Here is a 15,034-nt window from a genome sequence, read left to right on the forward strand (position 1 = left end):
GGTGCAGAAACGCAGCCGCACACCACGCGTCCGGCTCCTGCCCCGGCCCCGGCCCCGGCCCCGGCCCCCGCCAGCCCCACTCCGCGCCCCGGTCAGGCAGCCGCCGCCCCCCCGCGGAGCCCCACGGCCCAGGACGCCCCAAAAGCCGCGCTCCAGCCCACCGCGGGCTCGCTCTGCAGCGAGTCACCCCCTCGGCTTCACGGAACCACCCGCGACAGCCCATTTCTCCAAACTGCTCCCCAGGATAGCGCTGCCCCCCCCAGCTGTCCCCCAGCCCTCGGGGGAGCCCCCGACGCTGCAGCTTGACCTGAGCCGGAGGCTGGAGAGGCCAGAGTGGAGCGAGGCCCCGGGGAGGCAGCAGCGGCTCAGGGCTCCCCCCAGGGCGGCAGAAGCTGAGCAGGATCCCCGCAGATGGGGGTGCCCAGAGCACCCGCTGTCCCCCGGCTCGGAGCGGGGCACCCCGGCAGAGGCCAGCTCACGCCTTGGCCCGCTGGGGCTGCGCCGCGGGGGAGTGGGCCCGGCCGAGCGCAGCACGATGCTGCCCCGTCCCCCCCAGGATCTTTGCCCACCCTGCGCCTCCCAAACAAAAGGCACAAGTGGTGCTTTGTGCCACGGCCCGAGAGCCGGGTCAGGCAGGACCCATAATCCTCATCAAGGAAATTAAACCATGCATTGATTTTCACCAGGACGGCACCCGCCAGCACGAGGCCGGCGGTGGGAGCCTTGCATAACCCACTTACGTGCCGCAGAGCCACGCTGCCCGGCCAGCCCCGTGGCCAGCCCGGCTGCCTGCACACCGAGGGACCGGACCACCGGCACCGCTGCCAGACCTGTGGACCATCACACCGCAGGCAGCAGCTTCCTGGGCACAGCCCTGGGATAAGCCACGCTCCCTAATTACCCCTTCCCGGGCAGGGAGAAGTGTTTGGGTACGGGGCGAGGCCACAGCCGCCACGGTCACCAAGGCTGGGGCAGGCAGGGCTCACTCCTCTCCAGCCCGCAGCCTCCCCACCTCGCTCCAAGGGCAGGAGCGTGGGCAGCAGCACGCTGAGCTCAGGCTGCAGGAGAGGGACCCCCCACTGCATCCTCTGTCCTTCTGCAGGCACCACACTGCACACAAAGGCAGCAGAGGCCTCGCACCTTTGCTCTCCCCCCAGGAAAGAGCAGGGAAAAAGAAAAGTAACTGCTTAGGGAAGCCTGAGAGACACAAGCAGCACGTCCTGCAAGGGCTCCCGCAGGCTGGGGCTGAGCCTCGGCCCCACGGCCACAAGACGCTGAGGAGTGGTGCAGCACGGCGAGGTGACGCCTGTCCCGAGAGGTGCATGTGCCTCAGCGACCAGCGCTCCTCCAGGCTCCACAGAGCACCGCTGGGCTCAGCTCCCCCTCCCGAAGGCTCCAACACCCCTGGATCTGCAGCCAGAGCTGGCACCGAACTGAGAGACCCAGCGTCTACACCCCGGGAGCCTGAAATGAGTCAGCAGGTCAGCGAGGAGGGGAGAGACCAGAGTCCAATGATGGGGAAAAAAAAAAAAAGAGAGAGGAATCATCTTTATTTGTGAAGCGTGTTAACAGATGGAACAGTTCAAAGCTACCCAGCAATAAAGGTATTAGACTGCACTGAGCGTTCGCCTGCTCTCAGGCTCCTGTCACGCAAACATCGCGATGGTGCAAGCACAAGAACACGCTGTTAAACCGCCCCCCGCCCCAGCCCCACGCCCTGCCCCACCGCAGCTACTGAGGAGACACTAGCACCCCGTGAAATAAGTTAACAGTGATCATATTCATCCAGTGTTCAGCTCTAAGGCGGCCTCCTGGCTGTCTCGGTACCAGCAGCAGCTCTGGAGGAGCCGAGGGGGATCTGCCCGACGCAGGGGTGGGGGCGGTGGCACAGGCCAAGGACCGTCCTTCGCTCGCTCCTCCCCAGGAGCCGCACGTACCTGGTGGCCCCAGACAAGTGGCTCGCAGGGGACTTGCCGCTCCCATGCCAGACACAGAACTACCTCCCCGAACCCTTGGGTCAGGCCGGGTCATCTCCAGACGGTCACCAGAGCAGCTTCCCCCAGGCCCACGCAAACAGGGCAGGGCAAGAGACCTGCTGGGGGCACTGGCCACGCGGCCAGTGCAGCCGCAGGAGGAGCCACGTGTGTTCCACTGTGTGTTCAGGTCTCGCCCACAGCTCCCCGAAGGGCCTCAGACACCGAGGGGGGGCAAGGAGGCATTTCAGAACAGCCCCCCCCAACACACCCCGTTCCTCCCAGAGGCAAGGAAGAACCCAGCCATGCTCCCACCCAGCCCCTCCGCACCAACACAAAGAAACCTCGGACAGAGACAGCCCGGGACCTAGACTACCAGAAACAAGGGATTTACATTTACAGGTAGAAAAACCCTCCCACAACTCTTTTTTAAAAAAAAAGTGTATTTTAGATTCTACAACATAAGTTTCCTTAGAAAGTGAATTTAACTGAATCGCAAGGACGCACTAGAATATTTCATGGTGCTATTTTACCAAAAAATTAGAAGAAAACAAAATTGTCCAGATGAGTTCCTCATCTACATGTCACCTGGCAGGAGAGAAAGAAAAGCCCGTCAGATAACCCAGTCGTACCGGTGAGGCCGCGCCGGAGCGCGGCACCAAGGCTGCTCTCCAGTGAGGCTGTGGGCCACGACTCGGCTCCTGCCCGAGCCCAGAGCAGGAGCCATCAGGCAGCCCCGACCCTCCCACGCCTCGGAGCCCCCCGGGAGAGCCCAGCACCTTCCCCTCCCTCTCCCCTGCCCGTCTGGGCGGACACACTACTGGTCCCACACGCAGGCCCAGCAGCACCCACCTGGCCCCCGCTCTCAGTTCGCGTTTCTCTGGCGGACGTTCTTGTCCTTGTGGTTTGTGGCGTTGCTCTTCCTGGAAAGAGAAAAGGGGCAGTGAGGAAAGCAAGAGCACAGAGCACCCTCCCCACTGAGGTAGTTCAGGTCCAAAGAGATGGTCGAGATGAGATTAGTTACCAGAACAGCGTCAGTTTGAGACTCTGGTGCCATCCCCGGCTGTGATTTATACACAGTCCACATTAAATGAACCGGGGGGGAGGGGGGGAGGTTTCCCACCCAGCGAGCCAGCGTGTTATTCCCACACCAGCTAGTTTTTATATTCAGAGCAGATTCCCTGGAGGGATGTGATCTGGCAGCACAAATCTGGCTAAATAGCAAAAAACAAAGTACTTACAGTGGTGCAGAACCTCCATCATCATCTTCACATTCAGGACAGCGTAGGAAAAAGAAAGAACAGAATCAGGGAAGAGCGTGTGAGAAGTCTCTGCCACCTCTTAAAACCCCGGGGGCTGCATTCCTGCGGGGTCTGGGTACTCCTGCCTGCACAGGACTGAACCCAAAGGTTCTCGGGTCCACGGGGCTCCTGTTTCGCCAGGGCCTGGCAGAACTGGGGGCTACTCCGTACCAGACCACCACCACCCTGCATGAGCTTTAAGCTGCTTCTTGTCTAAGCTTAGGCAAGGCACAAACTTAGACATAAGCTCCTGTGGCTTGTGTTTGGACAGGGCAGGCTTGGCTCGGAGGATAATTAAGTCACCCCCCCACCCCCCTCACCAATCAGCAGGTCAGGTCTGGTACCTCCTTAACCCCGGGACAACCCCAGATACCCCAGGAGGCCCCAGAGCCGGAATGACGCTGGGAAGCACCGGGCAGTCTCCGAAGCAGGACTGCTGCCTGGGAACTTCAGTTTTTTCTGCTGGAAGATGCAGCTTAAGATAACCTCAAGACAACATCTGCCTTCCAGCCAAGGGTGTCAGAGCGCAAAGCATCTGCCTGTAAAACCGCCTCGAGCCGAGTTCCGAGCCCCGCAGCCAGGGAAGGGTTATTTAGTCCCTCTGCTGCACCTCACAGCTCCGCCGAGCTGATGTGCTGTTCCCTTGCAGAGGGCTCCGGGGTCAGGAAGGATACGAAGCGTTTACACTTCATTGTTAACTGGATCAGATAAGGTAGGGGCAGCAGGGCTAACACAATGCAGATTCTCACTGATAGGGAAAGGGAGGAGCTGATATTTCCAGAACAGATTAAAGATAGCACTAGGCTTTGAGGAAGTCCCAGAGAGTCAGGATGTGTGGATCTGAGGACCAAAAACAGACCCATGAACTGAACCTGAATTAAGCTAAGCCTGGTCTTGTGGAGCCACTGCCACGGCACCAGAGCAGCTCTACTACCTCTTCAGAAATCAGCTTCTCCAGAGTGTCAGCTGCCAAAGAAAGCCCAGTCCCCCAGACACTGGCATGAAGCACTTGAGCAAAGTGCAGAGGAGCTGGAGAGACAAAAGGTCAGGCTGACCTGTGCTGAATCTTATCTCACTCCAGATCCAAAAGCCCAGCTTGCTGAAGGCTGTCAGAAACAGTGCAATTCCTTGCAACTTCATGGCTAAAGCAGCCTGGTAAAGACTACCCTGGTTTTACAAGAAGTGCCCCGAGAAGCTGCCCTCACATTAACACCCTCCCGATGAAGGGCACTCCAAGTTCTCTAGGAGAACACTTTGCCTGCACCCTACAAGTTACTTGGCCTCCCCAGAAAGATTTAACCCCAGGCACCTCTTACCATCAAGAACCTCATCTGGCTTCCTCCTCTTCTCGTAGATGAAGATGATGGTGACAAGAACGAGGACTTCTGCCACAATCCCCAGGAAGGGCCAGAGCGCTGCCAGGCGGCTGCGTACACGCAGGTTTACCACGGCGCTCCCAGAGCCGTAGCTGTTGGTGGCGTTGCAGTGGTAGTCGCCTGTGTCCTCCTCGATGTTCAGCTTAAGGATGCGCAACTCAGTCTTGTTGCCACTGGACTTGATGATGTATCGACCAGAACCATTGATGATGGGCTGGAGGGAGGGAGGAGCCAGCGCTCAGCTCACCGCGCGCGGTCCTACCGCTACAGGAATCCTCCTCGCCACGGTGCCGAGCGGCTCCGAACCAGCTAATTCTGAGGAGACGAGCTCCGACAGCCCTTTGCTGAAAGTAGGGTTGGCAGAAGGGGAGAAAGAGCAAACCACAGCACTTACCTCTTGACCATTTCTGTACCAGGCCCAAAAGCTGACGGGGGGGAAAGAGGGACTCTTGCAGGTCAACACACCGGTGTCCCCCTCGTTCCCATGCTCAGATTTCTTGTACGCCATCACCTGGGGCGGAACTACGGCGAGAGAAGAAGAAAATCAGACACCTCATAGAGAGCAGCTAGAAGACGTGTACTCCTGCAGGCCACTGGCCAGAATCAGACAATGTTACCCGTAAAGCTTGACTTGGGTTTAAGAAACGTGTTAGTAGGTCTATTCCCCTGCTCGGCCATTGTTTGGCATTTTCAGAGAGGAAAGCACATCAAACCGCTTCGAGATAGGCTCAAAGAGATTTGTCCACCAGGTATTATCCATTATTCCTGTGGGAACACGCCCCAGCAGAAGGCTGATTCAAGGCAGGGTCCAAGCGCTGACCCTACAGACACTGCAGCTCCCGATAAGACGGAGCTGCCTCGCACAGCAGAGCCCTGCAGCCTTATCAGTAATAGGGGCTAGGAGCAGCTTTTCAAGAAGTTGAAAAGACACCAAAGCAAAGCGTTCAGGAGATCACAGCTTCCCCACGCCCCTCCTCACACCCAGAACACACGAAGTTACCTGAAACGTTCACTTGTCCCGTTATATCTGGGTCTGTTTTGTAGACACATTCGTAGATGCCGGAGTGCTCTTCCCACTTCCCCTCGATTCTGCCAAAACCCAGGAGGTCAGACCAGCACTCAGCACAACCGACCGATCCACAGACACCGGACCCCAGACCCACAGACATCTGCAAGCACCAGCAGTCCCCTCCCTCCACAGGCCGTTTCTCCCATTCCAGCACCAGTATTTACACCGCACCATGTACCTACAGCAGCCCAGCTCTCAACCCTTCTCTCCCCACACACCGAGGGCAGCAGAAGAGGATTTCAAGTCTGACAAGGGTCTGTCAGGTCAGTGACCACTGAGGCCTCCTGATCTTGTGTCCCGAATCCTGAAAACCAGGAGCTCTCCCTCCCTAACCCGAAGCACTCTGGCTCTCAGGGCCTCTACAAAGGGAAAAAATTTACGGCCTGGACTGTTAGCTAGTATAGATGAAGGAAACCAGGAGCACCAGGACAGCATCACACCACCACCAGGTGCAGTGCCGTGTGTACGCTCCAGAAGGGGCAAACTCCGTGCTCTTCCCCCTTGCACACAAATCCCAGGCTCATCTTAAAAAAAAAAAAATATTGCACCCTACTGAGCAAAGCCAACAGAACGTGAAGTGCAGCAAGAGAGGCCCCGAGTTCGCACAACGCAGGACGCGGCCACACGCCTCGCGTAGGACACCGGCCCCGCAGTTCACCTCCAGGAGCCAGGCAGGAGCTGAGGAAGCAGGTTCAGAGGAAGGATGCAGGAAAGCCCGCTGAAACGAGGTGTCTTGTGTGTTCCGGCAAAGGAACACGGGGCTGGGTTACTCTGGATTGATCCAGGAGTGGGGAGAACTCTCCCATTCTCCTTTTTGTAAAGCTGCTGCAATGAGATTTCGTGGATTATGCTGCACCGCAACAAACGCCTCATTGCGCGGCTCAGCAGTGCCCACCGAGGGACAGGGCAGGCGAAGTCCCAGTCCCACGGCTGCGCCGGGACAACAGCCTGTTTGTTACTTCTGCTGTGCACGGCGCTTCCCACTTCCAAAAACCACTCAGCTAAGGAATTGAGGTCACGCGAGGGAGGCTGGGTTATAAATACTTTAATCCTTGTTCAGCTCCCTGTTGCTATGGGGAGACAGGCACGTCGGCACTGCGATACAAAAGGACATGATGCCTCTCCAGCGCCTGGGTCACTGCCAGCCAGCCCTGACTGTAATCAGAAGGGAAAGCTCACTGCACTGCCACAATAAGGCCGCTACCCCCGCGGCCGCTCAGCTGTGCCCTGCCAACGGCTCCGCAGCGCTGACCGCAGCTCCCCGGCTGGTTCCGTAAGAACGGTCGGACTTTGGAAAGGTACATAAACCCCAGAGGCAGAGACAACGTGCGCTGGAGTGTCTCATCCCACACGCGGGAGCTGCCGTCCTGCCCAGAGCAGGGCTCCCCCGAGCTCCGGGAACCCCGCTCTGGCACACGGGTGTCGGAGCGGCCCCGGCCGCGGGCCCCCGACAAACCCACGCCCAGCACGGGAGGCAGCACAGCTTCTCTCACCGGGAGGAGATCTGCGGCACATAACTCTCCCCTCCTTCTCCTTTTCACCTCCTCCTCCCCACAAAGGAGGAAACGTTGGGCCTTACCAAAACTCTGTTTAGCTCATCTTCTGTTCTGAAGTTTAAAAGCAGGACTGCAAGCACTCAGCTTTGGGGTCAGCTGATAGGAAACATTAACTGCCTCTGGTAAAAAAACAGCCCCCCCCGTTCAGATTCTTACCCGACCTTGCCCCCGACACTCACGTGTAGCTGGTGAAAGCAGTCGACTCCGTGTCCGTTTGCAGCACCTTGTCGCCGTGCACCCACTCGTGACCCCTGATGGTAAGGGGGTAAGACGCCGTCGTCATGTTACAGGTGAGGATCAGCTTGTCGGAAGCCTTGGTTGTGGAAGTTTTGATGTCTGGACCTGCATCCGCAAATAAACGGACCGAAGTGAACGTCTGGTGCTCCAGAGGTCACGCGCCTGCCCAAGACCCTCCAGCGCGAACAGGTACCAAACCCCGCAGCTCCTCGTCTCCCTCACAGCCTTCACTTACCTTCGCCACAGCTCCCCACCAGAACTGAGGAACAGCTCAGGAGAGGCTCGAGCCAGGCGGCCGGGGCCTGACTGCGCCCAGCGACACGCGCCGCCGGCCCTGGCTGCTGCCACCCCGAGCAGGGCCACGGCCACGCGCTCTGGGCAGCTCCGAGCTCCTGCTCTCCCTACGATGGGTGCAGCTCCGGCAGCACCGAGCGCTCGATGAGCCACGGAAAAGGTCACACTGGGAAGGGCAGTTACAAGAGCGCGGCTCTCGGCTTTTAGGAGCCACTAATGCTCCCTGTGCCAACACCTCCAGGGTCTGAGCGGCTCTCGACACCTAACGGAGGGCAGCCCAGACGCCCTTCGGTGAGGGGCAGCAAACGAGACGTATGCCAGCAATAAGTGCATCACCTGATGCCGCCCAAGAGATCAGAGTTAGATTTTCTCCAGGGAGAACACAGAACCAGGACTCCAAAAGGTCCTGGGCCTCCATGCGCCCAGCAGCAGTAAATTATGCAACATAAGATGACTCGGGCGTTTCTGCTGGCGGGAGGCAGTCCAGGAAAACAGCTGCCACCAGCGGCACCATTGCACAGCCCTGGTGGCACCAGGCTGCCCACCTTCCTCCCCACCTCAGTCTCTTGGAAGGAACAATTTTTGCACAGGACTACAGGGATTTTGCTTTTCCTTCTACCCAAATTCCACTGGAAGAAGGTTCTGCTGGAGTTCTGTGTTCCCCAGCACATTTACGCTGGGAAGGCTGCTACGCTGCTCAGCTAACTTCAGGACTGGTGGCAGGGCCTGTGGAGGACGTTAAACCCCCTCACCCCGTCCCAGGTTTCTACCACTCAAAGGCGCCCGCTCGCCCCAAGCTCGGCCGCCAGCCCTGCGAGCGGAGGGGTCCAGCCGCTCCCACGGGACAAGCAGCTACATCACATCAGTGTCGCACACAGACACGGCCACGTCAAAAACGGTTGCATCTGGAAAACTCAAAGCAGGTTTTGTTCCCCACAGCTTGTATCTCGAGCAAGAAAGTGAGCTAAAGCAGGACTGTTGAGAGGAGCAGAAGCTGTACGAGCTGTAGGGAAGGGCCGGTTTGTCAGTGGTGGTTAGGGCAGAGTCTACGCAGAATCAAGACTCTCGATTCTGCAAGCCAGCACCGGGACTCGGAGGCACTCGGGAATAAGCGGCAGGTTCCAGGTCTTTGGCTCCGGAAAAGGCGCGGGATGGCCGAAGGGCGTTTTGGTTGGGAAGCCACAACCCTTTTTGAGCAGGGCCATTTCAGGTCAAGTCACGGGTGGTGAGGGAGATGACAGAGGGTGGGAGTCTCTCAGTTCTACAGCCGGGGTGGGAGGGTGAGGGGAGCTTTCGGGAGCCACAGGACACGGGTGCAGGGGTGAGCACGGCAGGAGACTCAAGACACCGGTGTCCGAGCAAGTGCCAAGGCCTCAGCGTGGCCACTCACGTTCGATGACAAAAACGTTCGCCTGGGAACGGATCCACTTGACTTTGGGGCTCTTCGACAAGTGGTTGCGGTCAGGGTCGTTGCTGGCCCGGCACTCGTACATGCCCGAGTCGTCGCTTGTGAGGTTTGCGATGTAGATGGTGCTGGTAGAGTGCAGGTTGTAGGTGGCGTTGATTTTGACACGGTCCTGCCGTGCCCCATCCCAGAGCTGAGCATAGGTCTCGTTTGGCTCGTTCCCCTCAAACCACCACTGGATCTCAGGGATAGGGTTACCAATCGCCTCGCAGTACAACTCGACGCTGTCCTGAGTCAGTCTCTTTTGAGACAGCGGTGACTTTATAAAACCAGCTACGAGTTGAAGAGGTATTAGTGCAAAGTGTTAGTGCAAAGCAAGAATTCACCTTCTACAAGCAAAAAAAAAAATTCAGCCACTGAGAAGAGGCCACAGACAATCTTAGATCAGCGCACTCTTCCCTCCCTCCCCTCCACGCTCTCTGAACTCTGCCCAGCTCCGACGGGGCTGTTATTTTTAATTGTTGCATCTCCAGCCAACAATACCCTCTGGGACTCTGCTGCAGCGCCAGAGCAGACAGACCAGCACATCGTCTCTGCCACCATCCCAACAAGACTCCCACAGCAGCGGGGGGGCGGCTCACTGGGGCAGACCCAGCGCCTGCCGCGCTTCCCCCGCACTCGCCGCTCCGCTTCCAGCCCAGGATGGAGACAACAACAGGTTTTTCTTGCAAGGGCTTATCCAGCCTCTACGGTTCCCACACAAATCCAGCGTCCCCGTGCTGGGGATGGCACCCCTCGGCTCTGCGGAGGCGCCTGGCACGAGGGGGCACAGCCCGAGCCCCCGCGCAGCCTCTCTCGGGGCAGCTGTAACGGGAGGAGCGCCTCGTTCCCCCCCTCTCCCCCCAGAGGAACATGCCCCTTCCCCATCGCTGCACACGCCGGAGGTGAGTTGTCCATGATTCGGAGCTGGGGGGGTCCCAGGGCCCTTTGCCCGCCCTCCCCACGCTGCGAGGGCCTCCCGCCACCCCGTGCTCACACTCGTCCCATGGATCTGCTCACTAAGATGCCCCGTTTTAAACACGGTATGAAGATAACAACTTTTTTGGGGGGGGGAGGAACGTCTTGTAGTCTGCAAGATGTTTCAAGCCAGGTGAGAAAACACATCACGTCTGTTGTCACACAAACAGCAAAATCAGCCTCTTCGTCTCAGGCGAGAGAATCCGCAGAGCTACATCGGTAACGAACATTAAAAGCCCCAGAAGCAGCTGCAGGCTGGAACCGGGGTGTTCCGCAGAGCGCTCCTGCAGGAGGAGCTCTGGAAAACAGACTGTCCAGAGGCAGGTCCGTGAGCCACGGCTGCAGAAAGCTGAGCTGCCAACGTCTTTAGGCTAGTAGCCAGGCACGGGACAGCTGCTGCGGCCAGCAGGTCCCCACGGCCAGCGGGTCCCCACGGCCCGAGCCATCACCGGGCGGCCGGGCAGGGCAGGGCCCGGAGCCGCGGGGAGGGAGGCTCCAGCCACATCGCTTCAGGAAAAGGCATCACTCGGGCGTCAAGGCCACTGCCGTGACTCAACCTCCGGCAGATTTAGGAAGAACTAGTTAAGCTCACGACACGTCCTTCCTGCACCCCGACGTGCCAACAGCGGGCTTACGGGGCATCCCCCACACCAAGACGGCTCCCAGGGAAGGGATTTACTCAGTTATTAAGCACTTCAAGTTCACGGTTATATACAACCCTCCGTGCATGTACCGTGACGTACAGGCACAAAGGAGGTGGGTTTGGGAGCCAATTTTTTGTTTGTTTTTTGAACGTCTAAAGATGTTTTAGTAAGGAACCCTACGACCATGTTTTGTGAGCGTAGAAACAAACCAGCATTATAAACCCAAATTTGCCCAAACTCAAGAACAATGCAAGTAAGTCTGCGAGGTAAGTTTCAGGAGTCCAAAAATAAAGCAATTACACATTTCTGAAAGGAAAAATCAGCTTTACATACTAAAGCTTTAAAAGTCTGGAAGAACGAACACGCCTGGACAAGGAGAGCTCTGCCCCCCATCCGAGGCCAAGACACTTTGAAAAGGCCGATACTGGTTTTAAAAAAGCAGGAGGTGAGAGGGGTCCCCAAAGGCGCGTGGGGGTATCGGCTGTGAGCAGCTTCCTCACACACCGAGTTCCCCTTCCAGAACAACTGCCCCGGGGGCCAGGTGGGGTTTTTTACACCACAGGCCTGTGATTAAACACTCCCAACCACCTCCCTGTGAGGTCACCGAGCTGACTACAGCACTTGTAGAAGCCTGTCCCATTTTAACTACAGCCCGGTTTAAAATGGAAGCCAGTAAAGATCAAGGTTTTTTTTGTACAGATACAAGGTGATTATTGTGTGCTGACAAAATAAGCTGTGGCAAGGTTATTTGCTCGGAGTTAGAGGGCACTTGGCGAGGTTCAGACAGGCCAACGGCTTCAGCAAGGGCCGTCTGCATTCACACCGGATTAACCCCCCTCTCCTCCCCACACGGAGCAGACCGGGCACCCAAAATCCTGGGCCTGCGGGTCCAGGGGCGCAGGAGCCAGCACCAACCCGCCGGGACCCACCCGAGCTGCTCGAACCTCCCCGAACGGCGACGGGCTGCGGGTGGGACCCGGCCCCCGGTACCGAGCCGCTCCCCGGAGACCCGGGCTGGGCGCGGGCGGTGTCTGCTCACCCCGACCGCGGCGGGGCTGCCCGGAGCAGATAACGTCCTCCCAAGTCACGTCAAACCACAAACAACCCCCCCGGGGAGGGAGGGGGCCTCCCGGTGTAAACAGGGTCTGTGAGCGGCGCCGCGCTGGGGCAGGAGCCCGGCAGGACCCGGCCGGCCGCGGGGCCGCTCCGCTCCCGGGGCTCTCGGGGAATTCTTCCCAGTTCCACCAGTGGCTACAAGATTCACTCTGCCCCCGAAGTTCCGCGTAACCGGGCGGGCACCGCGCAGCCAGGCCCGAGGCGAGCGCTGCCTCTCCGGATCCCCGTCCCGAGCGCCCGCGCTGGAGCCCCCCCCCCGGGCCCCCGGAGCGGCGACAGCGAGGGGCTCCGCGAGGCCAAACCCGAGCGCTGATGCGAGGGAACCCCCCGCACCCCCCAGCCCCCCCCGCCGCGTCCTCGAGCATCGCCAGGCGCCGAGCGAGAGCCCTCGGCCGGGACCGACAGAGCCCACGGGCACCGACCCCGCCGGGCGCGCCCCGCGCAGGCCCCGACACGGGCACGTTCCGCTCGGTTTATGAAAGTCCCGTTCTGCCCGTGACGCCCCGGGAAGGCTCCCCCCGCCCCCCCGTTCCACACGGGGAAATACCGACTCTGGCGCTACCCCGGGATTTTTCAGAGCCCTCCCACTCTCTCGCCCTCCATCTTCGCGTTCAGCTCCACCGCGCGGAATTAAGCCTGGTGCCACAAACAGCCCAGAAATAGCCCCCGAGAGGCTGAAGGGCGACCAGCACCAGGCCACCACTGGCCAAGAAAAAAACCTTTTGCACCGGCACCGCCCGCACCGGCTCGGAGCCAGAGACCGCGGAGCCCCCCCGGGCCACCCCCCGCCGCGGCTCCTCCGGGCCAGCTCGGGACGGGAGAAAACCCGGCAGAGCTGCGGCCCCGGGCGAGCCCCGGCTCGCTGGGTAGGGCTTCAAGGGCCCGACAAGCGGCGACTGTGGCCCCCAGCGCCGCGCGCTGTTTCCTCATCAGGGGATTATCAACTTAAGCATCATGTGAACATCTTTAAGGTCTTAAAGCCCGGGGATCTGTTACTGCTCATAAGCCCCGGAAACCGGGGAAGTGGCTGCGAGGAATAAACTTGCTCATTTTTTTACCGAGGGGAAACCAAACCCGCGCCGCAGGCAGCGCCGGCGGCCATCGCCGCTCTCCGGCTCGGGGGCACCGGCGGGGGCCAGGGGCGGCCCGGGAGCGGCGGACGGACGTTGGGACACCGGCCTGCCACGCCGAGGGGCCGAGACCCCCCCGCCGATACCCCACACACTCCCCCCCCACCTCCCGGCGGGCCGCGCGGCCCCGCCCCCCCCAGCCCCCCGGGCTGTAGCGCGGGTTCAGCCCCCCCGCCCCCGGAGCGCTGCCCCGGCCCCGCCCGCCGCGGGACGTGCCGGGCCGCAGGGCGCCCACGCCGCCGCCTGCGCGGCCCCAGAGCCGCTCCGCTCCGCTCCACCCCCCCCCCCCCCCCCAGCCCGAGCCCGCTGCGGCGCCGCGCAGCCCCCGCCCGCGGAGCCCAGACCCCCGCCCCGGCACGGAGCCGCCCCCCCCGCCGAAGGGCCCCCCCCGAGCGCCCCCGCCCGTACTTGTCCCCGCCACGCCGGCGGCCAGCCCGCCGAGGAGCAGCAACGCCGTGATCCCGCGCAGTCCCGCCGCCATCTCCACCCGCGCCCGCCCCACGCCGCGCCGCCCGCTATAAGCGCGGCGCCGGGTCACGGCGGCAGGGGTGGGCACGGGGGGCGGGCGACGCCCCCCGCCCTCCGGAGGGCCAATCGCGCGGCGCGACGGCGACACGCCCCGCCCACCCAGCGCGGCGGGGCCAATCGGGAGGAAGAACTGACAGAGCGCCCGCCACCGCCCCCCGGCCCCCCGCGGGCACAGCCGGTTCGGGCCGGTCCCGCCGCGGCCACGCCCACCGGTGGCGGGGGGGGCCCGGCCGTGTTGGCACCGGAGCGGCAGCGGGAGAGGGGCCCCGGCCCCGGGGAACGGCGGCGCTGCCGCCCCGCGCTGCAGCGGGGAGGCTGCCGGGGGAGGGTGCGGGGGGGCGGAACGGGGGCAGCGGGAGCTCCGGCGGCGGGAGCGGGCCGAGGCGCCGAGGGGAGGTTAAAAACACGTTCGTGAGAGTTCCCGGCCCTGCCGAGGCGGGAGCCCGGGGTGGGGGGGGGCTGCACCCCCCGCGCCTTCCCCCGGCCACGCGGGTGCATCGCGGGCGGGGGCGGGAGCGGGGGGTCCCCGAGCGGGGCCGGGGCCAGGGGGGAGCCAGGGCCGCGACCCCCCAGCGGGACACGTGGGGAGGGAACCGGCAGCGCCGGAGCGAACAGCGGCCGGTCCAAGGGGAACCGTGGGCCCCGCACGCCGGGGCGTGGCGGCTGCACCGAGCCCCGTCCCGCAGCCGCTCGTGGGCCCAGAGCCCCGGGCCGGGGGTACCCGCGGTGTGGGGAACGCGCCCGGCCCCGGGGGCTCAGCCCGGGCGGAACTTTCCGCGGGGCCGGGGGGCGCTGGGCCACGAGCCCACCCGGGGCCACCTGACAACGCCGGGGGCTGTGGCGGGCGAAAACCAAAGTGCGGCAGCCCCGGGGCAAAGGGGCCTCTGCGGGGCCGCGGCTCCGTCCCAGCTCCTCCCCATCCCGGGAACCGACTCTCGCCCAGCCCGGGCCTGGGAACAAGGAGCGGGGGCCGGGGGCGCGGGGCGGGGGGGCAGGAAGAGCCGGAACAATGGGGCCGGCAGCGCCAGCCCCCGCCGCGCTCCCCGCGGGGATCCGCCGGTTCCTGTAAAGCTGCTGAATCCTCCCGGAGCTTTTCTTACCCCGAGCGCCGCAGCTGCCCCGGCACGTCCTGCCCGGCCGCCCCCTCCCAGCCACCGGCCGCCGCGTTTCCCCCGTGCTGGAGGGATGCGGCTCCCGCGGGGCAGAAATGGGGCAGAACCTGGCGGCCCCCGGCCCCGCCCCGGCCCCCGCCAGCACGTCGCACCCTGTGGCCGGCGCTGCTGGGGGGTCTCAGCCGCCCAGGCTGGGGGCGAGCGGCAGGGAAGTCACCCCTCTCCGAGCTGCCCGGTTCTGCGGGGCCAAGGCTGGGGCGCTCCCGGACACCCCAG

The 15,034-nt window shown here is 62.1% G+C and overlaps 1 protein-coding gene across 2 annotated transcripts; it reads right to left on the bottom strand.

The window, feature by feature from the left end:
- Positions 1 to 1,532: 1,532 nt before the first annotated feature.
- On the bottom strand, positions 1,533 to 13,731 carry BSG (basigin (Ok blood group)). 2 transcript variants are annotated; one of them, XM_074851549.1, is made up of 9 exons: positions 13,527 to 13,731; positions 9,197 to 9,544; positions 7,455 to 7,617; positions 5,651 to 5,739; positions 5,045 to 5,172; positions 4,591 to 4,864; positions 3,215 to 3,239; positions 2,826 to 2,896; positions 1,533 to 2,561 (listed from the first exon to the last, which is right to left on the bottom strand). In XM_074851549.1, the coding sequence occupies exons 1-8, from the start codon at positions 13,597 to 13,599 to the stop codon at positions 2,839 to 2,841; spliced, it is 1,158 nt and encodes a 385-aa protein (XP_074707650.1). In that variant the 5' UTR covers positions 13,600 to 13,731; the 3' UTR covers positions 1,533 to 2,561; positions 2,826 to 2,838. The 2 variants fall into 2 exon arrangements, with proteins under 2 accessions (XP_074707650.1, XP_074707651.1); XM_074851550.1 differs by lacking the exon at positions 9,197 to 9,544.
- Between the last annotated feature and the right edge of the window lie 1,303 nt (positions 13,732 to 15,034).

Source organism: Strix uralensis, chromosome 27, assembly GCF_047716275.1.
Source record: "Strix uralensis isolate ZFMK-TIS-50842 chromosome 27, bStrUra1, whole genome shotgun sequence".
NCBI lineage: Eukaryota > Metazoa > Chordata > Aves > Strigiformes > Strigidae > Strix > Strix uralensis.